Genomic DNA, 27,207 nt, shown 5'->3' on the forward strand with positions numbered 1-27,207 from the left:
TTCTCAGTGAAGCAGGAAGCAATCCACCAGCTCTCCCACCCCCACCACATGTCCCCACCTAGCAGCTTCCACCTGGTCCTCTTTATTGCCAAAGACTGACCGTAGTCTCATGCAAGTTGAGCCCTTCCACCTGCACACTGATCCCACGCCCTCTCACAAAGGGATGCAGCTCTAGCAGTTCCCTGTCTTGCCTCACCATTTTTGTCTTACTAGATCATTGCAACAGCATAGTAACTTGTGTTATCTCTCTCATCTTGAAAACAAGCTCTCTTGACCATGGATGGACTCCCTGCTTCCTTCTGCCACCTCCCCACTCCTCTGTTCCACTCTTCCAGTCGCAACTCCCTGAAAAAGTTGTCTGCATTCACTGTCTTCAGTTCTTCTCCTGTCCTCTGTTAAAGGTGCTGCAAGTAGACTTTCTTTTCAACCACTGCACCAAAACTACTTCTGATCTTCAAGACCAGCGATCTCCTTGTTGCTCAATTCAGTGGTCACTTCTCAGTCTTCATCTTACATGGCCTGTCAGTAACATTGACTCAGCTGATTGCTCCTCCTCCTTGAAACACTTTCTTAGCTTGGTTTCCAGCAAACTACAAGCACTCGCTTTTCTTCCTCCCTCACTGACTGTTCCCTTTCAGTCTTCTTTGCTGTTTTTGCTTCTTCGCCCTGACCTTGTAAAGTTGCTGGGTTTCGGAGCTTGGGGCTTAGACCGCTTCCCTATGTGCATTAATTGCTGTAATTGAGCTCAAGATTTTAAATACCATTGATATGCTGGTGAGTCCCAAATTTATATCTCCAGGCTAGATCTCTCTCATGAAATTCAGATTTGTTTATATCCAACTTTCCACCCAACACCTCCACCTGGGTGTTTAATAGGCATTTCGCAGTTCACATGCCAAATCTAAATTCTTGGGCATCCTCTCTACCACCAGCCTTGCCCGTTACCTTGTACTCTTCCATGAGAGTTAATGGCAAGCCCATCCTTTTAGTGGCTCAAGCCAAAAACCCTGAGCCATCACATTCTTCTCTCTTCTCTCAGGTCCCCATAGCCTTCTCATTCCATCCACTCCTGGCACAGGGCGCTCTCGTTGCCTGAGTAGCAATAGCCTCCAACTACGCTGCCATCTGTCCTTGCCCTTTTAGAGTTTAGTCTGAGCACCGTGTATCCTGTTCAAAGTAAGTCATGTTGTGCGGTCCTCTGCTCCACAGCCTCTAGTGGTTTCCCATCTCACCCAGAGGAAAGCCAAAGTCCTGACCAGCAGCTGACAAAGCCCTACCCCATCTGCTTGCCTCCGTCCCCTTGCCGACCTGCTCTCCTGCAATGACTCTTCCCCCTCTAACTGTGCTCCAGGACTGTTTCCCGTGACCATGCCAAGGCTTTTGAATATTCTCTTCTGTTTCCTGGAGCACTGCCCTCCCACCTCCCTCCCTAGACATTCATGCAGCTTCTCCCTTACCTCTCTTAATATTTTGTTCAGATGTCACCTTTGCAGTGAAGCTGTTTAGTATTGCAGCACCCATGCCCTGCATTCACTATTCCCCATCCCTGTTTTCTTTCTCTGTAGCACTTATCACCTTTTGACATTGCATACATTTACTTATGCATTTTTATCCTGTGTCAACTCACACTGGCTTCATGAGGGCAAGGATTTCTTTCTCACTCTGTTTTTTGTTGTTGTTTGTTTTGTTTTGTTTTACTGATGTTTCTGTAGCACCTAGCGTGGTGACTGGCACATAAGTTCTCAATACAAATTTGTTGAATGAATGAAAACGGGAGTTGTTTAATATCTTATGAGGTATGTTGGTATCCTGAGTACACGTTAATAAAATAAAATTAGCCAAAATACATGTTTGCTTATCTCAGTTTATCATTTATTTATATGACACCTATCATTGCTTGAGAGTAGTGATGACTTATTTGAGGTAAATCTGAACCAATTGCTAATTATATAATTTGGTTAACTGTTTAACCAGATATGTACTTAATGGCTAGAATCTGAATTAAAGGGATGCAGACATCTTATGCAAACCATGTTTGGAAAGCCAAACTTATACTGACAGGTGAAATCATTAAACAATTGGTTAGGAAGAACTATCAATAAACAGAACTGCTGGGGGAGGGGGAATAAACCACCTTTTGATCTGTTATATTCCTTAGACTTGATAAATACCTTTATTCCACATAATAGGCAACTTAATTATTTACTTTGGCATTTATTCTACTCAAATACTGACTAATTTAGTACCAGATGAAATGTTTTCTTGTAATAAAATCAATTAAAAATTAATTGACTTTTCAAACAGACATTCATACAGGTATATTTTAGAAAATTCAGTTGTAATTTTTTCATGCTAAATTGATTACGAAAACAAATGAAATGTTGATTTTTTTAAAAATGGATTAAACTTTGGTAGATGTCTGTTTTATTTGGCCAAGAAAGTAAAACTGGATTCAGTTCCATTTAAGAACCATTTATTAAATGTATGTGTGTAAAAAACAAAATAGTGGGAGATATGAGAGACATAAATGACTATAAAACAAGGTGGAATGCAGTAAGAACTATAAAAGTAGAAAGGGACTTCCCTGGTGGTCCAGTGGTTAAGACTCTGCACTCCCACTGCAGGGGGCATGGGGTTCGATCCCTGTTCGGGGTTAGATCCTGCATGCTGTGCAGCTCGGCAAAAAAAAAAAAAAAAAAAAAAGATAAAAGTAGAAAGATGAACTCTGGGATTCCACATAAGGGGAGGCACCATGGTGTTAAGTTTATTTATTTATTTATTTTAACTTTTTATCTTATATTGGACTATAGTTGATTAACAATGTTGTGATAGTTTCAGGTGTACAGCAAAGTGGTTGTTATACATGTATCTATTCTTTTTCAAATTATTTTCTCATTTAGTTGCATAATACTGAGCAGAGTTCCCTGTGCTATACAGTAGGTCCTTTTTGGTTATCCATTTTAAATATAGCAGTGTGTACATGTCACCATGGTGTTAAGTTTAAAGCAGAGATATAGATGTGGAGGACCTGTGTCTAAATTCCTGTGCTCGTGTTCATTACCTGTGTGGGGGGCAAGTTGCTCACTGTAGATCCGTTTTCTGGTTTGTAAATGAGGAGTGATAATAGTATCAGCCTCAGGGATATTGTAGGGATTAATGAGGTAACACATATACAACACAGAGAGACAATTCTGAGAGGTTAAGTGATGCCTAAATTCTGTAAGTCTTACATGTAAGTGATGGTGGTGGAGATGGCAGTGGAGATTGCATCTGTGACACCACTCACCCCAGAGAAGTTACTCTGTGTCTGAGAACTCAATTCCAATAGGAGCAGCTCCATACCAAGCCACAGTTCATTCAACAGATATGCATTAAGCATCCACCAAAGCCAGAATTCTCCTAGACGCTAAGGAATGATCAATCAGAAATATCATTGCCTACCTGGAGGTCACGGCACCAAAGAGTGGTCAGAAAGACCACTTCAGGCTGAGAAACAGCATGGGGAAACATATAGTAGTAAGAACTAGCACTGAAGTAGAAATTACTCAAATGTCCATTAACTGATGAATGAATAAACAAAATGGGGTATATCCATACAACTGAATATTACTCAGCCGCAGAAAGGAATGAAGTACTAATATGTGCTAAAACACATATGAACCTTAAAAACATGCTAAGTGAAAGAAGCCAGTTGCAGAATGCTACATATTGTATGATTTGATCTATATAAAATGTCCAGAATAGGCAAATCCATAGAATCAGAAAGTAGATTATGGGTACTTAGGAATGAGGAGATGGGGGCATGAGGAGTGAATGGTAATGGGCCCGGGGGTTTCTTTTTAGATGATGAAAATGTTGTCAAATAGATTGTAATGATGGTTGCAGAACTCTGAATATACTAAAAACCATTGAATTCTGTGCTTTAAATGAGTGAATTGTATGGTTTGTGAATTATGTTTCAATAACGCTGTTTAACAGAAAAGAAGCACCACCACCATACAGGTAGGGAACCCAGAGAAATCATGATGTGGCTGAGGAGCAGGTGTGCAGAAGAAATGGCAAAGACAAGTTTGGAGGCTCAGGCAGGGTCAGTCTTGTGTGCCCTGTGAAGGAGCATTATCTTGTCAAGGAAGGAGGTCGGTGAGCGCTGTGCATGGTGCGGGCACCCTGGCACCTTAAGAGACTGCATGTGCCCACATGGTCTTCATTTATTTCCACACCTGTGAGAACAGTGATGACTGGAACGAGGGGAGCAGTAAAGACTGGAGTTAGAAAGCCTGTTACTAGGCAGTGGCAGGCGCCATGGCAAGAGAAAGTGAGAGCTGAACCAAGGAGTAGGGATAGAAATATTTGGGAGCCGTGTAGGAAGGAAAAATGATGTGAGGGATTGGTGAAGAAGGGAGGAAAGGATGACTCCCAGGATCCTAGCAAGGATGAAGGGGTGTGTGTGATCACCATCTGAGATGAAGAGAAACAGTTTTCACAGGAATGGTGAAAAATGTTATTCTTCTATAATGAACTGCATGTTTGTGTCTCCCCAAAATTCATATCTTGGAACCCTAATCCCCAGTGTTGATGCTGAAAGCTCGGCATCTGTACACTGGCACCGAATCAAATCTCAGAGACAGAGTTTTGGGTGAAGTAGAAAAGAATAGCTTTATTGCTTTGCCAGGCGAAGGGGGACACAGTAGGCTCCTGCCCCGAAAAACTGTGTGTCCCCACCTGGGAGGATTTGATGTGGAGTTTTATAGCAGTAGTTCAAGGGTGGGGTTGCTGATAAGATCAGGGTGTGTGCAGGGCCTGCTCTCCTTTACTCTGATCTCGGGTGATTTCTTGATGAGCTTCTCTGGTCCCTTTAATCTGGCCTCTGGTGGTTTTTTGGCTGCTCCTCCCTTGATTAGCATCTGTTCAGATCTGCCCTTTGGAACTCAGGGAAGGTCATGGAGGCTGGAGTGTGTTCCCTACAAACAAGAAAATGGGGGACAGAAAGGCTTCTGTGCCCAGGAGCCCCACAGGGTCCTGCTTGGTTTCAATGTGATGCTATTAAGAGGTGGGGCCTTTGGGAGGTAAGTAGGGTTGCATGAGGTTGTGAGGATGGAGCCCCCATGACGGGATTAGTGCCCTTATAAGAAGAGACAGGAGAGAGCTGGCTTCCTCCTGTGTTGTCCCCCAACTTCCATGTGACGAAACCAGGAAGAGGGTTCTCACCAGAACCCAACCATGCTGGCACCCTGATCTCAGACTTCCAGCCTCCAGAACTGTGAGAAATAAGTTTCTGTCATTTAAGCCACCCCGTCTATGGTAATTTGTTATAGCAGCCCAAACTGACAAAAACACGCCTTAAAAACACTGTGACCTGAGCTGAGTTTCAGTGAAGTACAGAAGCCACATCTTGCTTGATGAGGGACTGGAGCAGTCTCCATGCCTGTTCCACTTTTGTGTACAGTTCACTGTCTTCTCTCTAGAGCATTTTTTTCTAACTCTAGAGTGAGATTTTTTTTTTTTTCAATAAAAAGCTAAATAGTGATCAGGAAGACTTACGGAATTATTGAGGTTCTCAATCCTTTCAAGTACTAGAGCACTGATTTTTTTTTTTTAACTGCATTATTATTGGGAGAGGAGTACTTTTTTAGAAAGAAATCTTATCATACATCCCATTAAAAAATCAGGTAAAATTGGAGCCTGTTTATATCCAAAGTCCTGGAAGATGGTTCTTGTCACCACCGGGATGAAGGGATGAATGTGCTCCCTGGGGTGGGTCCAGGTTCTGTGGGATCTGACAGTGATACAGTATTGGAGAGGGTGGGGTGAAAAAAGAATATGAACTTAAGACTACGTTTAGGTACAGGGGCTTGGAAGGGCCATCATTAGCTTCATGGCACGTCTTCCTCTGATCTTAATGATGGTGGTGGTGGTGAAGGTGAGTATTAACACGTTGAGTATCTATATGCCTGGCACCCATTCCAAGCGGTTTTCATATATTAATCCTCAGGACAACCTAAGGCGCAATGTACCAAAGGTACAGAGAGGTCATGCCCAAGGTGACACAGCTGGGACATGGAGTTTCTAGGAGAGAAGAAGGGTAGACCAGTAAACTGGAAGCAGAGACCTCCATCAGCCCCAGCTTTGCCACCTGTTAATGGGAAACCTGGAATACATCACTGAGCCTCCTGTGGATGCCCTTGACTTCACTTGTAAACAGGAACATGATGCCAGCTAGGAGCCCCTCGTTTTGTTGTTCTGAGGTCGGTCAGGAGACATTGTGTGGAATTGCTCTGTGGAGGGTGAAATGCTTGGAAATGTATGCTATTAAATAGTTTTTCATTCTGACTCAGTGTTATAGGTGAGGCTAGAAAATATATTTAATTTTGCTGACTTTTGTTTCACTTTTAATGTTTCTAATTTATTTCTTGGACATAATTTTTTTTTTTTTAGGTTACTTGTCTGCAAGACTTTTTTGGTGACGATGATGTTTTTATTGCATGTGGACCTGAAAAATTCCGTTACGCCCAAGATGACTTTGTCCTGGATCACAGTGGTAAGGCAATTCATTGACCATCTTTGTAACCCTGAAGTGGAGGCTTGGGATTCTCACTTGGTGCGTGTTAAGTGGTCTGGTGTGTTGAAGAAAGATGGCATTAGCAGTACTCTTTTTGAATTAATGAAAGTAGAAAATAAAATGAAGGTATTTACCTAGTTGCAAAAAACAAAAAACCCTAATTCAAGTGAAATAGTTTTCATTTTTTAGCAAGTTGGTTCCATCTCTTTTTATTGCATTGTTTAGCCTCTGAAATGGATTTCCTACCTTCTTCCAGAATGGTTCCTGGCTATGCCACCTTAAATGTATGGATACTGTTGAACCTGAAACAGTTCATTATACATTTTCCATGTCCATAAAGAGATACATAAAAGGATAGTAAGTTATTAATAGTGATTATCTCAGGTTTCTTTTTATCTTATTGCTCTGTTTGCAACTTAAAAAAATAAAAAAGCATGCATTGTTTATATATGCAGGAAAAATAAAGCTATTTTCATTGATGGGATAAGAAAATCCCTTTCTCTTAATTTTAGCTAAAAAATGGAGTTTTCCATAGCATGAGTGTGTTTCGTGTTTGGTAATTGCAATCATTGTTGCTTTTGTTGTGGTCATTCATTTACAATGCTTGGTGTCAGTCTATTTATCTCTTGTAAAAATAAAATACAGTGTGTGTGTGTGAAAAAAAAAATGGAGTTTTCAACTATTTAGCAATAACCTCAGTGATTTCAGATGATTTTGATCCTGGGAATATTGTTCTAATCTGTTGTCTGGAATTAATTTAAACCTATTGCAGTATTAGTGATTATCTTAGCTGATAGTAAAGTCAACTTCATCTTTAAATGAGATAAAATCATAACATGAGATAAGACATAACATTTCACAGAGAAGAGGGATGTTGGAGATTCAGTCCCACTCTTTAATTTCATGAATGAGGAAAGTTGGCTTTTCAAAAATTAAACTGGTGGTAAACCCTTTCCAGTTGTAGTGATTCTGACAGTCCAAAATTACAGAAACGTATTACCAAATAAATATGGCAACCCATAGACTTTTTAAAATTCAAGATGATACATTCTGTGGTATCAAACTTCCTTGTGTAATTCTTCCCTGTTACACTATGTCACTTATCTTGGGGCGATTTATCTACTTTGTGCTTGGGGCTCATTTATCTACTCTTACTGTTTTTTTCCACTGCTGCCAAATTTCTTGGGGGTTTCTGTACTGTCTTATACTCTGTTGTACTGGCCCTGCTTTAGATTAGTAATGCCACCAGAAAGTCCATAAAGAATTGCCAATACTATCTATGCTAATGCTCTCCCCTATTCTCATGGGTTGACTGAAAAACGTGCATTTACATATCATCTGTATTTTACATCTTTTTTGACTGTAGCTTAATTTCATTTCATAATATTTCTTCAATGTCAATATGAGTCATTTTGAAAGCTGAGACACTGAAACTCAATAATATTATACTCCAGGTTGTAAAGTTAATTTGGGTGGCAACAACAGCAATAAAACATTTATTGAGCACTTACTATATATGTACTGGGCATTGTACTCAGGGCTTTACATGTATGTTGTAAATTTACCTAAGGGATATTGTTATGTGTATCCCTTGAGGGGGAACCAGGACCCTGCCCCAAGGCTGCACTATTGCTTCTTGACTGCTCCTTCCTTATCTCTGCGTCCCCTCCCTTCCCTGATTAGCAATGGTTTGAACCTGCCCTTTGGAACTCAGGGGAAGTCATGGAAGCTGGAGTCTATTCCCTACAAGAAACAGGGAAACATATCTCTGGATATATGTATATGTATGGTTGATTCACTTTGTTATAAAGCAGAAGCTAACACACCATTGTGGGGCAATTATACTCCAATAAAGATGTTAAAAAGAAAGAAAGAAAGAAGGAAGGAAGGAAGGAAGGAAGGAGAGAGAGAGAGAAGGAGGGAGGGAGGGAGGGAGGGAAAGAAAAGAAAGAAAAGAAAGAAACGGGGAACACAGAAAGGCTTCTGTGCCCAGGAGCCCCACAGGGTCCTGGTAGGGTTCAGGAGGCAAAGACTTTTTTAAAAACTCAGTTATTTAACTTGTGTTGTAATCTTGATGAGTCCCAACTCTGTCCTTTTACACTGCTGACAACATCTTACATTAAAAATCCGTTCAAAATCCATAGAATTCAGCTAACCTAGTCTTAGTCAAGGAACAAAACCCTCCGTTAATGAGCTGGGTGCAGGACTGGCTCAGATTCCTAAACCTAGGGGCAGTTCTGAAGTTCTGGTTATGGGCTTTCTAGATTTACCCATCCTGCTCATAAAGGAGTGGCAGTGCCTTTAGGAAGTTTCTAACTAACCCACACACCACTCCTTCCAGCAGTGGAGTACTTTCTAACATCCATACTGCTGATTAACTAAGCTGCTATTGCTGCAGCCCCCTCTGAGTAAGGTTCTGATTAGAGTCTTTCAAATGCTAATTCACCTCCCTGGTGTGTATTTTCCTGATTAGTGTACTTCACTTGTTAATTTATTGCCCCTGGGGTATAGATTAAAACCAACCCACATTTTAATCTTTCTGGTAAATTGAAGTATTTTAATGTGAATTACAGACAATATGTTATCTAATTGAATCCTTATAAGAAGCCTATGAAGCAGATTTATTTTCATCCCAGTTTCATAGGGGAAGAAACTGAGACTTAGACCTAACCAAGGTCCACCAGTTAGCAAAGTCAAATCCATGATTCATCCCAAATCTGCATGACTCCAAAAACCAGGTTCTTAATTGTTCAAATTAGAAGTGATTATTTAAGCTGTTTAATTAGTTCTGGTCCTCTACATGCTAATTTATTTGGCAATTTATGGAAAGACCAAAGTTATTGTTTAAAGCTAGTTTCCTCATTTTTGATGCTTTGGGCAGATGGAAAATAAGACAGTAAGGGGTTCCTAAATTAGAGTCCTATACCCTTTCAAACTAAGGTTATCAGAAACTTGGAGAGAACTCTTTGTTGTAGCCTTTGCCTATCAATGCTACTGACCAAAATAATAATAGTAAGTTGCACATGTGTAGATTAGGCTGTGGGTATGTGTGAATCAAGTTAGGACATCAGGATTTCTGTATTAAGAACTCCATCTGGAACAATGAGGTGAGTCACAAGGTTTGAAGCCTAATTTAAGGTAACCTCAGGTGTGCTTTTGGGACAGTTGCTCTGTATATTAAAGTTGTTTAACATTAATAGGAAAGATGACCAGGTAATGGTTCTAGGCAGTAAACTACTGTAACATGTGATCTGTGATCTTCCCTTGGTTAGAATTAAAACCAGATCTACATAAGCACTTTCTTTCCTTTCTAGAATGCCGTGTCTTGAAGTCGTCTTATTCTCGCACCTCAGCTGTTAGGTATTCTGGATCCAAGAGCCCTGGGCCTTCTCGACGCAGCAAATCACCAGCTTCAGGTAGTTAAAGGGAAAGGAAATGGATAGTCACAGAAGGAGCAGATCATTCTTCAGTTTTCTTTAATATGAATTAGTAGTCTTTCCCATCCTTGTGTGCAGCCAGGTTCCAGAATGACATATACATGACATGATTTTTAAATCCACAAGTTTAAGTCTGTTTCTCAAAGTTATAATAAGTGTCCTAACACTTGGTTTTGTTCTGACACATTTTCTCAAGAACAGTCTTATCTAGATTCTTCTGGTATTTATGTAGAAGTGTTTCACATTTTGACCACTGTGTGCTGCATTTTTAATTTTGTGTTATAAGATTGTGGATATTTTCTTATCTTATTGGTTTAAAACATAAACATACATGCCTAACAGCAATGTATTTTACTTGATAAGTTTCCACAGGCTTTTCCACCATCGAGCAATTTAATAGGAGCAACGCTTATTGTTAGAAAGTAGCACTGCTTATTTCAGAATCAGACTTACCTCTAAGTTTCTTTCAGATCTTAAGCCTATAGATTTGTCATAATTTTGACAGCTTTTGATATTTTTAAAGAATTAAAATATCCCTCAAATCTTGATATATTGATTCTGTAAGGCTCGCTTATAGTAGTTAAAATTTTGCTGATGTCATTTCCCATTAAGGAAAAGATTGTGAAAAAACTGTGATTTTACATGTGGTAAATCTAGAACATGTGAAAGTAGTATCAATAAAAACTGTCTGAAGCATCAACCTTTCTATAAAATACTGAGTTTGGGGGGGTGTTCTACTTTCTACTGCTGCTTCTTCAGCACCTACCCCACTTTCTCTAGGTCAGGCTGTTTTGCCCTTCTTTTTGTGTACATGTTTAGACCTGCTGAATAACCACTCTCCTTACTGTCTCCTTTGTTTATACTGAATGTGTCCAGTAAAGAGGGGTGGCCACTACTCCAGGGCCTACTCTACAGCCAAATCCCCAGGTGAGCCATGATTATTATGGCTTTGTCGCTCTGCTGGGTTTTTGTTTTCGTCTTTCGCCATATTTCTGTTTCCTTTTGCTCCATTTCCATGAATGCATCTGGCTTTTACCAGTGGACATCTGTGCAGTTATCAAGCGCTTCACAATGCTTCAGCCTCCCTTACTTGTTAGAGAGCCAGCCATCCCCAGAAGGTTGCCAGGTGCCTGTCTGTGTGTAGTCACGGTACACAGTGATGGAGGAGACACAGCGCTTCAAGGGGTGTGTCTTCTAGTTAATTTGGGAGAATAGCCTGTTATTGAAAAAGGCTAAGGGTTGTTGGTAATATGAAAATGGCCATAGAAGCAATTATACTCTCCTCTCCTTCCTCCCCACCCTGGGGTTAACAGGCCCAACGTCCTCTCTCTAAAATATCAGTGATATGAATATTTTTAACTGAATGCATCTCTCTGATGTTAAGCTTATTTCAAATCATATTGTGCTTTCTGTAAAGTATCTCACATGCAGGGAAAGCTAATATAACATGAAATTTGCATAAATACACTTCACTGAGTTTACCATGTGGTAAATTAGACTTGTCAGGTTCTTAGCTTTTGTTTTGGTGATAAGTTTACAGATGCTTATCACGTAAGTAATATAAATAAAAGTGGGGAGAGTGGTTCAAGGATCAGGTATTAAAATTAATCTAATTTTGTCTGCCTGAGGTCTAAAGAGGGAAATTAACATATTGAACTAAAAACATGTTTCATAGCCATACTTGTCTTGCAGACCAACTGCTTCATAATATAGTCTAATAAGCGTATAAATCTTTTTAACTAGAATTTGGAATGCTTAGAAATTGATTTGAGAAAATCTTAGGATTCCAGTACTCCAGATTTTCAACTGAGTCCATATTTGGATTTGGGTTAATAAAGTTTATCTTAACTTATAAGTAAAAGTTGTGAGATGTAAATCGCATTTCAGAGGGCACATGGCTTCTTTATAAGAGATTAACTCAAAAGCATGTTCAGCACACACTGTAGATACAGAAAATGGAGAGAGAGTTTTGTATTATTAAATGTCACAGTACACAGAAGTATAACTCGCTTTTACAGACTGCTTTAGCTGTAGTATGACTGTTACCATTTAGAACATTCCATGGGACTCACTGGAATTTCAAACAGAGCAAGTAACTTTGTAAATGTCATATTGTACTTTTTCACTCTTGGGACAGAAGTGCTCCCATCAATGAAGTCTTCTGGCTGACAAAATTCCTCAACAAAACTCTAAATTTATCTAAATAGCTAAATGATATGTAATAAACACATAGAAATTAATCTGGGTGATACAAGTGGGTAAATAGTTACCACCATTTTCATCTTAAAAATTCTCACTTCGGATTTCTAGCTTGTGAATCTGTCATCGTCCACCAGGATAAACAATGCTCAGAGCAAGCAAACAAGAAAGCCCCCAAGTTTATTTCTTACCTTACCGTTGAGGGGAAGGGTGGATAAGAGCCTTATTTGGGGAGAGAAAATCCAGGGTGTAGTGAAGGAGGGAGAGCACCGCAGAGACGCTGGGGGTTGTCGACCTGCCTGTTGGTAGCAGCAGTGTCGGGGGAGACAGCACAGTGTGGCTCTGCCCCAGGCCCCACTTACCCCCCCAGAGCCTGGAGAAATGTGCAGATAAATGGAATTAAGAACTTCTCGCTAGACAACATTTTTTTTAGAGCCTTTCAAATGCTATCAGAAATTTAGAGGGCTGTATATGGCTTAATATCTCTTTAGGATGGGAGTTATTTGAGGGTAACTATGGACATGTAGTTACTGATAGCAGTTCAATCCCTGGCAGTGAGTTTTGTTAAGAAATTATGTTTAGGCAGGAGGTGTGTTTTTAGGGAAATTGGTCTGCCACAGGGCTGACCATTTGCAGGAACCAATTTTTCTTCTTTAGTCCCTTTTCTGTCACTGTTCCAAGGAAATCTTTGATATCAAAGTGGTTTCTGAATATCAGTGAAAGGTAACAGCCCTTGGTAAGTAGGAACTGGTGACCTGAACCAGTTGCTGTGTGGAATGAAGGAGAAAAGGAGCCAAACTCAGTATCAGCTCACAGCAAGCTTACTAGTTCACTAGTAATCTCACTAGCTCATAGTAATCTCTATTTTACGTGAATTCCTACCACCAGTTCCCTTTAAAGAGAATTTTTAAAAGAAAGAGCATTAATTGAAGTGTAACTTTATTGAAAAATAATCAGGGCTGTTGAATACTCTTAAAAGTTTCTAATTAATTGTACAGTTACTTGTGTTGTACTTGTGCTCTAAATACCCACATACACTTGTTAAGAAAAGCTAGATAACAGATAATGATTTATGAATGAGTGGTTTTAAACTAGAAAAATTCAAGTTTGGTAATTTAAAAATAACTGGAAAATTTTTTCATCGTTGCTGAATTTTTACAAGGAGCAATACAATAAACATACATGACTGATTCATCTCATCACACATACTTACAGATCCAGAATTCTGCCTCCGTTCAAGGACTGGTGCTTACTTTTTTGAGTCACCTATTCAGGACCTTTATCTCTGCATTTTGATTTTTGTATTTATTAGCATCGTTTAAAATAACAGTTGTCTCCTCCCTTGTATTAAAAAGATTATTTAAAAAGGAAATGGACTTTGCTTTTCTTTCCATAGAGACGAGTGTCAGTTTTCATCTGCTTGGGGCAAAAGCATCGAAGATTAATGATAAAATGGGTTAAAGCACTCCTTAGAAGAGGAAAAAAAATATATATATATATATATATACCAATACCAGATGTTAACTAATAGTTTTGTGAAATTACAGCCGAAGTGGATCCCATTGGTATAATTAGGAATAAGCCTGAGTTATACTGAGATGTGTGACAAGCATTGTATAGTATAAAATCTGCAAACTAACCCTCCCCTTGAAGCAGCCATGCCCATACTCTTCCCTACCGGGTCTCTAAATTGAGCTTTCAACGGAAGAAGTGTATGGAAGTTTGGAGGAGGGTGTACAAAAAACCACCAAGACTTGCTGAATAATGGGGAAATTAAGTTGAGAAGACAAGAAAATGGAAGGAATTAGAAATAACTAGTCTAGATAATAAGAAATTGGCTTTCAAACAAATAAGTAGGTATTACAAGGAAAATGACCAGTAATTTTCTTTTTCTATTAAGAATATACTTAGAAAATGTGTTATAATCATGGTGGAATTGATTTGGGAGAGCCACAGGAACGTCTTGGTTATTCAGCTTGGTGTGTACTAAGACGCTGGATATTGGAGTAGTTATAGGACAACCTTCAGAGTAGACCATTACAAATATAACAGCCATACATTTCTCTACCCGTGATGGCAGGCAGGATATATGGACAAGTTGTTGCTCACATCTCTATAACTCCATAACGTTTTATATATTTGTTTATGTCACTGTTGGAAAACTATTATTGAAAATAATTCTAGTTTCACTGCTTATTTGTCTGATACTTTGTCTGTAATGCAGTAAGACACATTATTTTTGCTTTTTGCTGATTTACCGTCTGCTTTGAGCTTTGAATGAATTGAAGCTCCATTGGAGCTATACTGGGCATATGCTTAGTGTTTTTACACAATCTGGTGGTTCTGAGTTTTAATGATCTCTGTCTCCTTTGTTGTCTCATGATCAGTTAATGGAACTCCCAGCAGCCAACTTTCCACTCCTAAATCTACGAAATCCTCCAGTTCCTCTCCAACTAGCCCAGGAAGTTTCAGAGGATTAAAGGTATGAAATAGGAAATGTGGCTTATTTGTGTGATTTTGTTATTTTGAGTTGCATAGTTTAGTTAACTTGTTCAGGGGCTTGGGTGCAGTAACAAATCATAAAGGAAAGAGTTTAGGATTTGGAGCCAGGAAGACCTGGCTTTGAATCTTGTGTCCTTTTTCATCTTGTAATTTGGGCCAGTTCACTTAACTCTTCTGAGCTAAAGTGTTCCCATCTCTTAAATGGGAATATAAAGTTGTGGTTAGGGTTGAACATAATGTGGTTTTATATAAATAAATAGCAGTTTTCCTATTATTATCAAAATGATTTACAATGGCAAAGCCTTGGAGAACACCATGATTCTTTTTTAAAATGTCATTTAAAATCATGATTTTAATATCGTTAACATAATTTGACTGTGTGAAAGTCTAAAACAGAGTGAAATTCTGGCATAATACTTATATCCACAAGTTAGTAACACAAGAAAAATATGTTCATTTTGGTGAAGAACTTAGGAATAAGTCTTAGGTTTTGACTGTGATGTCCTAAAAATATAAACAGTAACTTAACATGATTAAGCAGTTTTTTTAAACTTTTTTTAAAATTAATTAATTAATTTATTTATTTATTTTTGGCTGTGTTGGGTCTTCGTTTCTGTGCGAGGGCTTTCTCCAGTTGCGGCAAGCGGGGGCCACTCTTCATCGCAGTGCGCAGGCCTTTCTCTATCGTGGCCTCTCTTGTTGCAGAGCACAGGCTCCAGACGCGCAGGCTCAGCAGTTGTGGCTCACGGGCCCAGTTGCTCCGTGGCATGTGGGATCTTCCCAGACCAGGGCTCGAACCCGTGTCCCCTGCATTGGCAGGCAGATTCTCAACTACTGCGCCACCGGCGAAGCCCAAGCAGTTGTTTTAATAGGCATTTTATCTAATAGAGAAGGAGAAGAATGAATGATGAGCAAAACCAAATTTGCAGGATTTCCACAAGTTTAATTTGATTTAGTAGCCCTCAATAATTTAAGTTTATACGAGGAAATTTGCACGGTAAAATAGCAGTACATGATTTTTCTTAAAGATTGAAAATGTCCTTTTGTAGAAACAATCAAATTGTCTGTATGGTAATGTACTTTAGGAAGATGGAAGTGTACACAGTGCCATGATGTACACGCGTATTAACTTTCATTCTCTTGGAGTGTTTAACATCGGAAGCACCTTCGTTAGGAATACATTCTTGAAAGTTGGTTGCCCCAACACTTCAGATATCGTCCAAGTGGTTTTCTTTACTTTAAGGATGCTGAAAAACATTTTTCACTGATAAAGTGAAAGGTAAAAGCACGCCTGGTGAACGTGGGGTGGGAACCTGCTGGGCCGGCAGGGCGGTGGGCCTGCGGGTCCTCACTGCCTGGGGGGCTCTGTTCTCCACCTGACACTCAGGTGTGCTTGTCCTGTCCTGAGAATGTTGTATCTACCTCAGAGTGAACTGCATGGTCCTTGTCTGAGTGCCTGACTTCAAAAAGAGAAGTTTCTTCTGGAAAAGGACAGATCGGATTGTCTGTTTTTGTGCCTGCTTGCTTATGTATGTTGGCAGAATTTGGACTGAGACCAATAGTCAGTTTGGGATTGGGAGCACATAGCTCTCAGTAACCTCTACGTACTGGAAGTTTCTTATATTTATCAAAAGAACCGGCCATTTTCTGAAGTGCTAAATTGGCTTAGGTCAGTGTATAATATGATTTCAGTGGATTTTTTTTTTTTAAGATCTATTTATTATTTACTTATTTTTATTTATTTTTGGCTGTGTTGGGTCTTAGTTGTGGCACACGGGGTGCACGGGCTTCTCTTTTCTAGTTGTGGCGCACAGGCTCCAGGGCGCATTGGCTGTGTAGTTGTGACACGCGGGCTTAGTTGCTCCGTGGCATGTGGGATCTTAGTTCCCTGACCAGGGATCGAACCCATGTCCCCTGCGTTGTAAGGCGGATTCTTTACCGCTGGACCACCAGGGAAGTCCCTCAATGGAATTCTTAACTGTCAATCCCAAAAGAAAAGTTATATCCATTAAAAATCACTCATGTAATTATTTTCAGCTTTTCTTTCCCAACTTATTTTCCCCAGAATAGATTGGAGATGCTCTCTTTTTAATCCGGGTAACTTTCAAGAGAACTAGAGTAAAGATCAAGTTGATTCACCTCTTTTCCAGTTTCAGTTGTTTCATCCTTTGTTAAAACTAAAGCAAGTTGTTCCTAGTGCTGGTAATTGTCAACCTAGGGCAAACCTAACCTAAGCTTTGCAGTGATCCACCTGCAAAAGGTCACTTGTATTTCTCCCTCAGGCTGTTGCTGTAGGCAGGGCTGCTCTGATCCTTGACCTAGGACTGCGTGTGGCCATCCCAGAAGGTACCTTACCCAGGGTCTTGGTCATTTCCCCTTTTTTTTGTTATCCATTGGTAACCTGGTCTCCTGTCTTTCTCCCCAGTCCATCTTCAGCTCTTAGCCCAAGATTGTCCTTTTTTGTTGTTGCCACTGGGTCAATTGGTGCTGCTTAAATGCTCTGAGTACAGACCCATTCCTTCACGTATGCGCACAGACTTGCAGGAGATCGCTCACAGATGCGGAAGTCTGGAGTGAAGAGGCATGGGATTTTTAAAACATGCTAATAAGTTGTATTATTGCAGAGACATTAGATAAAATTGTTCTCACTACACTAGGTGTATCTTAATTATTAGAGTAACCCCAGCATTTAGCACACACAGTTCCATGGCACATGGTAAGTGCTCAAGGATCACTTATTGATGCAGAAATAAATGAAGGGTAGGGAAATGCTGATTCCTGGTCAAGAGTGAAGATGAGATTACCAGTAAGATAAAGAGTAGTGGTTCTTCCATGACCTCCCACCCCTTCCTTTCTCCTCTACCATACCTGGGGCTTGGCTAACAGCTGTGAGACCTCCTCTTGAGTTTTATTTTGATCATCTGTAAAATAAGGATGTTTGACCTTTGATAACTTCTAGAGTGCTAAGATTAGAGTTCTTTTAAGTTGCCCAAAAATCTGTCTAGGAAGCTGGGAAGTCTGTTGCTCTTCCTCTCACTTTAAAGCTGATGCAGAATCACTGAATATTACATTAAATATTCACAGCTAAACAAGTCTCTGCCACACCCATCAGCTGTTTGGACACAAAGCTAAACACCTCTAACCCCTGCCTGTTCCCAGGGGTCGTACTTTGTGGACATTTCATCTCATCACAGTTCCCCACAGTCCATGGTGTGTATTGTCCTTGGAATGGAAACCTGCCTTTGAAATACTGCAGCTTAGTTGTTCTCTTTACTGTACAAAATACCGTAATTTCGATGTCATTATAGAGCTCTAGTCAGCATCTGTCCACGTTTGCATTATTTTCTCTATTCAGTGACATTACAAATGGAGAATTACAGATAATTACCATGTGTTAGTGCTATGCTTTTTCTTTCCCCTTCATTTAAAATAGCTTATTAAGATCAATTAAGAGGAGATGTCTGACAATGGAGAGCTTTTTTTCATGGGCAGGAACTCTTTACCACTATTTATCCTACTTAGATGCTTTCATGGCTTTGGGGATAGTCTTTTTCCAGAGAATCAGGGAATTGACAAAAGCAAGCAAACCAAGCCAGGACAGCGTATGCAGGGGTTGGCACTCACATCACTCTGTATCCCAGGACACAGTTTTTGGCAGATGGCTTTTTTTCCCTCTACTCTCTGGGTTTTACTTACTAGGGAATTAAGCAAAATCAAGTCAAAGGTAAGCAGAATTTGATATCCTGTCACAGTTTTTCCCCCCTTTGTGCCAGTTTCTGGGAACCATTTTGTGTTTGGGTGGAGACACTGAAAGAACTGAAAATGGAAATAGTGACATTGTGATGTTTAATCTCTGACCCAGAGCATCGTTTTTGTTTGCTCCTTGAAGAAGACGGGAATTCAGAAGCAGCTCCCCTCCTCCACAAAAAGCCCTCATTGTTTTCTCGATAGTACTCTTGTGAGGAAGACAGCTCTGCTCTATTCATACGTGTTCATAGAAGGTCAAGCTCTCTAAGGGGCTGGACCAAAGGCAGGAGAAAAAGCAAAGTTTTCCTCAAATTGGGAATGTTTTTTTGCAAGGTGGGGTGTTAAGAAATAGCGTGGCAGGGCAGAAATAGAGACACAGATGTAGAGAACAAACGTATGGACACCGAGGGGGGAAAGCAGAGGCGGGTGGAGGTGGTGGTGTGATGAATTGGGAGATTGGGATTGACATGTATACACTGATGGGTATAAAATGGATGACTAATAAGAACCTGCTGTATAAAAAAATAAATAAAAGAAAATTAAAAAAAAAAAGAAATAGTGTGGCGACCAAGTAATTAAGGTTCTTTAAACCTAAAACCAAAAGATGTTAGGAAAACTGAGAGTTAGTTGTCCCTCAATTATAACTCTTTGGTTTTGCTAGACAGTTACCTAAAACCATAGAATGTGGAAACTGGAAGTGGCCTCAGATCTTTTAGTTTGTCTTCATTGAATAGATGGAGAATCTGAGGTGCACTCAAATCTCTCTCTCTGTTACAGTTTCTCATCTTGGACTTTCTTTTATTATTATTATTATTATTATTTTGCTTTAAAACGCATGTGATGCCATATCAAGTCAATGTTATTCTCTCACCATGTGCTCTGTAAGAGGTGGGTGTGGGTGTTTATTTGGCCAGCAATTGAGTATGTGCTAAATAAAGTAGCATGATCAGTATTCACAGCAGCTTTTTAGGAAGTATGAAAAAACATCGTACTGGTCATGACGGTGACATGGTATAGTCAGCTGCCTTTTAAGAGGTCCTATCTGTTCAGTGTTAAGTGATTTTTAAAAATAATAACCTGTTTTTCTGACTAGCTTAAAGATGAATTTGAAATGGTTTTGGATGCAATTACGTTATGCTATTTGGACGATAAACTCACCTTGACCTAAAAGAAAAAAAGATTCTGAGGTGCAGAGATGTGAAGTGAGTTGCTCTAGGTCCCAGTGGCCAGTTGGGATCTCTGATCCTTTCACAGTCTCCGTCTCTAACTTTTGACCTTCCCCCATCCCTGGTGGGCCTGCTTCAGTGACCCCAACACAGGCACCCCTTGGAAAAGCTGTGCTGTGTAGGTCTTTTAGGAGGGTGAGTGCCTGGGTTTAGATATGCACAAATGCTCTGAATAAAAACAGGTTGTGAGACGGGGAAAGGAACAAGGAGAGGGGAGGGTTGGGAAAAGGGGGAGGTGATCCTGGGGTGGGGGAGGGGGGAGAGGCCAGAGGGAGGGCGAGGAAGACAGAGAAGAACTCCTGTTGACAGCTCTTCCTGGGAGGCTTGGTGTAAGAGATTGTTCATCGTATCTAATGGGGATTCTTTTCAAGAGAAATGGTTACACTGTGTGACCAGCAGTTTTACTTTAGGGGGTCCGCTTTAGTAAAATGACAAAGTTCACAATGGGTTAGGGTTATTGGGTTTGTTTGTTTGTTTGTTTCTTTGGTTTTTTTTGGAAGCCAGCAATGGAGCTGAGTGTGGTCAAGACTGGCACAGGTCGGAAACACACTGTGTAGTCCTGCCCCAGCAGGTGCATGGGTACCTCGACCTGGGATAATGCTCCACAGCGGGCCTGCGATGGAGGCCACATCGTGAGCACACTGGCATGACGGGAATTTGCATGCAGAGTGCACGCTCATAACCACTACTAGCCCCCAAAGACACAGTGAGAAAGCAGGGCAAGTCTGTTATACAGCTGACTGGAACTACGTAGTCAGACCACAAATTAGTAAAATGAGTTGCTAGGGCTACCCACTGGGCTTCTTCCCGAGAACCTAGTGCCTAGGTAGGAGAAGTTGGCTTTGCTTTTGTACAAGTTTTGGGAATCCGGCTTTTCTAAAAGGCAGGACCACTCATGGTGATAGTCACGTGGGGAGGGGGTGTCTTGGCAGCTGTTTCCACCACTGTGGCACCAGGCCACCCACCAAGCCAGGCAGACGGGGAGCCAAAGGCCATGAGGTAAGGCCAGCTCATGCCAGGTTGTACTAGGCCTGTGTCAGGAAGAACTTTTATTCTCCTTACTTATTAAAATTTTTTGTGAATGTTCCAATCTGTCCCAGTTAAGATAAGGGACCCATTTAGGCCAGAGGACGAAGGCAGAGATGGCACCCGCTAGTGTGCAGTTACATAGAAAGAGAGGCTTGGAGAAGGGAGCAGCCCAGAGGCTCCTGCTCTGAGATGGACACAAGGTGGTGCAGTGGTTCAGGGTGTGAGCTCGGGAACCGGAGTGTCTGGGTTTCATCTTGGCTTGCCTACTCACTAGCTGTGTGGCCTTGGGCAACTCACATCACCCTTATCTGTAAAAAAAGGGGATTCCTAGGACCTACTGCACAGGGTTGAGATTAACTGATTAAATATAAAGAAAGGACTTAGAATAGCCTTGTTACTCTATTATTCTATTGTTATTCTTTTATATTCTATTTGTATTACAGTAAGCATTGGGGTTTCCAGGTGCAGTTTTCACATGAGGGAAGTTTCACTTAGAAAAAGAAATGATATGCAGTAGTATAGGAGAAGGAAAGAGAAAGTGAGAGAAGTCAGACTCCAGATATTATTACCTTCTCTGCTTTTCTGTTATGACTTTCCCTCCCAGCTCTACCCTTCGTCTTTGTTTTCCTGCCCTCTCTACATGTTCCAACCCTATTAGTAATCTATAGGTAATTCTGTTAGTAACAAGCTATCCCCAAATTTAGCAGCTTAAAACAACCATAAAAAATTATTTTCTCCCACAGTTCTTGTGGGTCAGGAATTCAGGAGCAGCTAAAGATCTTTGAAGAGGTTGTAGTGAATATGTATACCAGGGCTTCAGTCGCCCGAAGCTTGACTGGGAACGGACGATCCCCTCCCAAGGTGACTCACTCACTTGGTGGCAAGTTGTGCCGGCTCTTGGCAGGAGGCCTCAGTTCCTCACCATATGGACCCCTCCATAGATTGGCTTCAGAATCCTCAGAATGTGGCGACTGCATTTCCCCAGAGTGAGTGGTCTGAAAGAGAGTGCCGTGCAGAAGTTCCCCTTTCGATGACCTAGCCTCGCAAGTCAGACACCATCATTTCCATCATAGCTCAGTAGTCACAGATGTCAGCCCAGTTAAGCGTGGGAAGAGACTACACAAGGGCATGAACATCAGGAGACGAGGCTCACGGGGACCATCTTGGAGGCTGTCTCCCACTCCCCTTCTCTCTGCTTTCATCTCACCCAGAGTTTCTTTCCCAGGCTGCCTCTGCTCCCTCAGTAGCTTTCTGTCCATTCTCCCTTCTGAGCACCACAGAAGTCTCTCTCCCCATCAATTTCATTGCTTTTTTCTCCTTCCAGTCCTTTTGTTCTCCAGACCGATCACTCCCTGTGCATTCTTTTCTCTCCTCTGCAAACCCTAGAATCCTACCACCACTGTTGTTTTCTTCTCTTAATCCCCATCTTCCTGATCCTCCATTTTCTCCTTGACCTCAGCCCGTGATCTCCTGTTTCCTCTGCCCAAGCTCCTCTGAGTCCCTTCGATCTAGCTGATAACCTTCCCTTCAGGAATATTTACTGTGAGTAAATCACAGCATTTTTTTGGGGACAGATAGGCAATAAAGAGTACTAAATGTGTCAGCAGCTGCCAGATGGATGAAGAAAGCATTTCCCTGAAATTTAATTCATCATCCATGTCCCAGTTTAAGACTTTCAAGGCTGTAGTAACTCAAGCCTTCAGAGTCAGGGGCACATCTGTGGACACTGGGGGATGAAATGTCTCATGTTTTGATGCTGAAGTGTATGCCCAGGGGCTGTCTACTGTGAGCATTCTTGTTGGTTGAAAGAAGAAAGAAAAAAGTACATTTGGAACATTATCCAACATCTTGAGATTATAAACTGTCTGATGTGCTGATATTTTGTCTGATGAATGTCTCCTGGGTCTGCTGTGGTGAAAGATTTTCCAGATTTGTGAAGTGTGATGAAAGGGCTGGTAGTATCTCATACTGATTGGCAGAGCTAAAATGTAACTCTTTGACCTTCTGAACTCAAAACTTCTTTTCGAAGCTGTGAAATGTAAATCCACAGTAGCTTCTGACCTTCAACATTTTCGCTTTTCCCTGGAGCTCTGGCTTTTCTTTGGTTTTTAAAACTAGTTAATGGTCTTCAGTACGAAGAGACTGACGACTTATATACCTCCTTTATTACCTCAGAAATGTTGGGTGGTGACTTCATCTCTGAACATAATTGATTTTGTTGACAGAAACAAAAGCAAAAGAGGGACTAAGCAGTTTTGAAGACTTCAGTGCCCTAACAAAATAAATCATCACAATGACTCTCAGATTCTGTTTGAGGACAGTGATTTGTACATTGTAGTTGTTAAGTAAAAAAAAAAAAGCATTTGGTGGGTAAATGGCTCACCTGGGTGGAAGCCCTTTTTTATGGGGATGGAGGGAGAGTTTGCCAAGCAAATCAGTGTATAAATTGGATCAATTGTAAAAACTTTATTTGAATATAAGCAGCATATGTGTTTATCTTAAACGCCCCCTTATTCGTGAAAGTGGGTAATTAGACCTTCTTCTCGGTCACGCATTAGAAAACTGGATGGCGATAATACTTAGAGGTTGTGGTAGTGAGCTGGCCTGTGCCAGTGACAGACAGTGATAGCCTCCATTGTTGGCACTGAAGAGACAGGCACCTCTCCCACCATGCAGGCATCCTAGAAATTGGTGGTACCTCACACTGAAAGCATGTAGACATGTTGAGCAGGTAGGTGTGGCCATACCACCTGTTGCTGAAAAATCCAGTAATCCAATAAGCAAAATCCAATGCTTGAAAGGCTCACTCATAGGGATGTGATGAGATTCTGTGCTGGTTTTGGCAGGCCGTGTAGTCAACTGAGGCAGCAGAGATACTCAGAGGAACAGAAAGCCAAAGTCAGCAGGTTCCATGCAGCTCCTTTTGTTACTGGGTCCAACCTCGTACTGCTCACCACATGACAGACTAATAAATTGAGAGAGGAGTTGTTGAGGCAAGGAATACAGACTTTATTCGGAAAGCCAGCAGACCGAGAAGATGGAGGACTAGTGTCCCAAAGAACCATCTTACCTGAGTTAGAATTCAGGCTTCTTTTATACTACTAGGGGAGGAGCTGTGGTTGGTTGGTAAAAACTTCTTGGTGCCAGAATCCTTTGTTCTTGCAGCTGACCGTGTAGTTCAGGTCACTGTGTTCCTCTCAACCTCCAACAAGACAAATGTTATTCTCTGTTCTGCAACTTTTTATCTCTATATGAATGGGAAAATGTTATATCTTTAAAGGTCAGAGCCTTGAGAATGGGCTGTCCTGTATATTTCAGGCTATAAGCAACATTCTTTTAGTTATTAACTTGTAGCAAAAGCGATAGAATATAAAGGTTAAAGTAAAAGAAACATCCATTATGGAGTCAGGTTTGTTCTTCCCTATTAAACTTTCATGGACTTGAGCTGGCTATTGTCTCAAACAATGTACATGCACAGACAGTGGGTTCTGTTTACTGCTCTTCACCACTATGAACCAGTCACAAGTCTCAAGCACCACTGATTTTACCAAATGAAACCAAGTGTAAGGTATGGCTACAGATAAGAATACTTCGTATGTTACTAACCCTTAGGTGCTGATTCAGATTAATTGTTCTCATGTCTCATTACTAATACTGAAGTATTTCAAAGTAAATTATCACAAATCTAATATTAAAGCGTTAAAGCTTCTCTTTTTAAATGGATGCCTAATTTATACTGGTTTTCCTTCTAATTAATGGAACTGATATTTCTGATATTTTTTTTAAAAACACCACAAAAATGATCATGAGGCAAATCTATTTACAAGTAATATCTAGAATACTGATTTTTAAAAAAATCTTCAATACGTTTCAGAGGTCATCTTTTTAAAGAAAAATTTTTCTTAAGATTGCTTTATGTGAGGAGAGGCTGTGTATTTATTTATTGACTTGTATATTATTTGACTAAATTATAAGAATGTGATTATAGTTATGTACTCTGAAAGCATGTTCTAAATATACCCCAGTGAATATTTTGATCAGTGAGTCTGTTATAGGGTACAAGACTTCTTGAGGAGGTCATAGTGTGAGACTAGCCAAATAGCCTGGGCTCTGCAGTCAGACCCGGGTTTAAATTCTGAATCCACATTTGCTGTGGCATTTGGGCAAGTTATATAACCTCTCTGAGCTTTGGTTTCTTCACAGATCGATAGAGATGATGATAATACCTAATTCATAAGATATAAAAGTACTCATTTTAGGACTTGGCACAAAGTAGGCATTCAGTAAACTGTAATGAGTTGCTTCTTTCCTTTTCTTACAAAGAGAACATTGTTCTTGGGCTATTGATGACTCACAATGGCTAGATTACTGGATGAGTGACAGAGAGGACTTAAATTAAGATAGCTGGACAATTAATTACGATTACTGCCAGAAACTTCCTCCACAGAGGTTCTCAACCTTAGCTACACGTTAGACCTTCTGTGGAGCTTAAAAAAATATTGATGCCTGGGCCCTACATGCAAGAATTCTTTAATCTGTGGTGCAGCCTGGCAATAGAATTTTTCAGATCTTCCCTGGTAATTCTAATGTACAGCCAAGGACAGAGAACCACTGCTTTATAACAACCATACCCTGGGGTTTATTCTGTTCTAAGCATTTAAAAGTGTAAGAATTATATTGGAGGAAAAGCTTTCCTAAGAAAGTTCTTGTAGACCAGGGATTTATTTGCCTGTGGCCACATTTGGCCCAACGCCTGTTTTTCTCAATAAAGTTTTATTGGAACACAGCCATGCTCATTTGTTTCCATTTGGTCTATGGCTGTTTTCACGCTGCACCAGCAGAGTTGAGTAGTTGTGACAAAGACCATATGACCCACAAAGGCTAAAATTACTCTCTGGCCCTTTACAGAAAATGTTTCTGACCCCTGCAGTAGGCCACTTAAAAATTGAATCGTAGTGTTGTTTTCCAAGATGCATTCGAGAAAGTCAACTCACTATACAAGTGTATCTGCTAGATTCTGTTCAAATGCTTCCTTTTATGAAAAACCAAAATGAAGTTGGGACTATTAAGTAGTTCTATTAAGTAGCATTAATAGAACTATTTTTGCTACTTTTTTTTGAGAATTGCCTATTTCTGAACAAAACTTCACAATTTTAGTATAGCACTTAACATTCTCTTTAAATTCTAAGTTTTGTAGAAATAGTAATAATCCACTTATCAAAGAAATTTAATGTAGGACACTTTGACTTAACTTCCTTACTAAAAATGTGGAAAGCTGGCATGTTAATGATTATCAAATGTACTTAATCAGCCCTGAATGCCCTTTTAAATGAAGCTAGTTGAGAATACTGTATAGCTTTTTCTGCTTGTTTTCAAGTCTTTTTTAAAAAGTTCTGAGCAGAAGTGGATTCTTGTGCATTTTCCTTCCTTGCATACTCATAAAAATGGAGCTGCTGCTGCCAGAGAGTAGGTAGGTGGTGGCGCAGTGGAGCAGATCCCAGAGAATGTGCTCGGCAATGTCTTCGGTCTTTTCAATCACTTTCCTTTCTTCACTCACCAGGAAATATGTCCCCTCCACTCCCCACCCCTAAACATCATGACATCTTTTTGAATCAGTTAGTAATTATGGAAGATATCTTGAAAGAACCCAGTTGCTGCCACCCGTTTATGCTTTATGGAGGAGCAGCTCACCCAAATGCAGCATCTAGGCACAGTCTTCGTGCTGTCTCAGCATCCTGGTTGCTGATGGAAGCATGAAAGCTCATTAGCATTTTAAGAGATTAAAAAAAAATGTGTAGTTGGACAGTAGAAATGGGACCGGTTTAATCAGGAATGCCATATTTTAGTCTCTCCTTGCTTCAGTAAGAGAATAGTTCTCTTACAAGGGACAGGGAAATCCATAAATTCTGACTGGTAAATGGTGGGAATTTTGTAGTCATAGCTTTCGCTTTTCCTTCCTCTTTTGTCTGCATGTCTCTCAGGGCACCGGGAATGCTTTTCTTTATATGTAACAATAGATACTTCACGTTTGCCAGGGATCTGTCCAGAGATCTTGGTGAATACCCAGCTTTTCTTGGATTCTCAGAGCACCAGGCTTCGTTGCCAGGAGGTCACGTGAGCTTAATTGCTAGCGGTGTGATTCCAGCACGCCAAGTGCAGATTCGTGCTGTAGCGAAGTGCTTCCCTCGCACGGATCCTCACGGGCGTTTGAAACCATCAGGAGGAACCTTCAGATGGTTAGGTGAGGTTTCTGGGAAGGGTTTTAAGGGTGCACACATGCCTCTTCCTGAGACTGCAAGCTTCCGGCAGTAATGACCTTGGCCCTACATCTTTGCATCCTTTGCAGCCAGCACAGGTTGTAGCTGAGGGAGGAGAGGAAAACTGTCCGTGGGTCTAATCATGTCCTGTGTGTTGAGCTGTGTTATAAGATGATTCCCACATTTCTTTATGTTTTCATTTTCTTCATGAAAGCTTTATTTTCAAGTAAAGGAACATATTGGGGCAGGTA

At 40.6% G+C, this 27,207-nt stretch overlaps 1 protein-coding gene across 11 annotated transcripts in view; it reads left to right on the top strand.

Moving 5' to 3' along the window:
- The window catches only part of DCLK2 (doublecortin like kinase 2), a 155,211-nt gene that overhangs the window by 88,365 nt on the left and 39,639 nt on the right, over positions 1-27,207 (top strand). For 7 of the 11 annotated variants that reach the window (XR_014243600.1, XR_014243601.1, XR_014243602.1 and 4 more), the window contains exons 3-6: positions 6,436-6,538; positions 9,874-9,975; positions 10,873-10,923; positions 14,583-14,677. Coding sequence is in view for 5 of the 11 variants with exons in the window: in XM_082388990.1 (XP_082245116.1) it covers positions 6,436-6,538; positions 9,874-9,975; positions 10,873-10,923; positions 14,583-14,677 (351 nt within the window). In the remaining 6 variants the exon portion in view is untranslated. The remainder of the gene's footprint in view (positions 1-6,435; positions 6,539-9,873; positions 9,976-10,872; positions 10,924-14,582; positions 14,678-27,207) is intronic. The other 4 variants (XR_014243603.1, XR_014243604.1, XM_082388993.1 and 1 more) reach the window with 1 other exon arrangement.

The sequence above is a fragment of the Balaenoptera borealis genome (assembly GCF_965194805.1).
Source record: "Balaenoptera borealis genome assembly, chromosome: 4".
Taxonomy (NCBI): domain Eukaryota; kingdom Metazoa; phylum Chordata; class Mammalia; order Artiodactyla; family Balaenopteridae; genus Balaenoptera; species Balaenoptera borealis.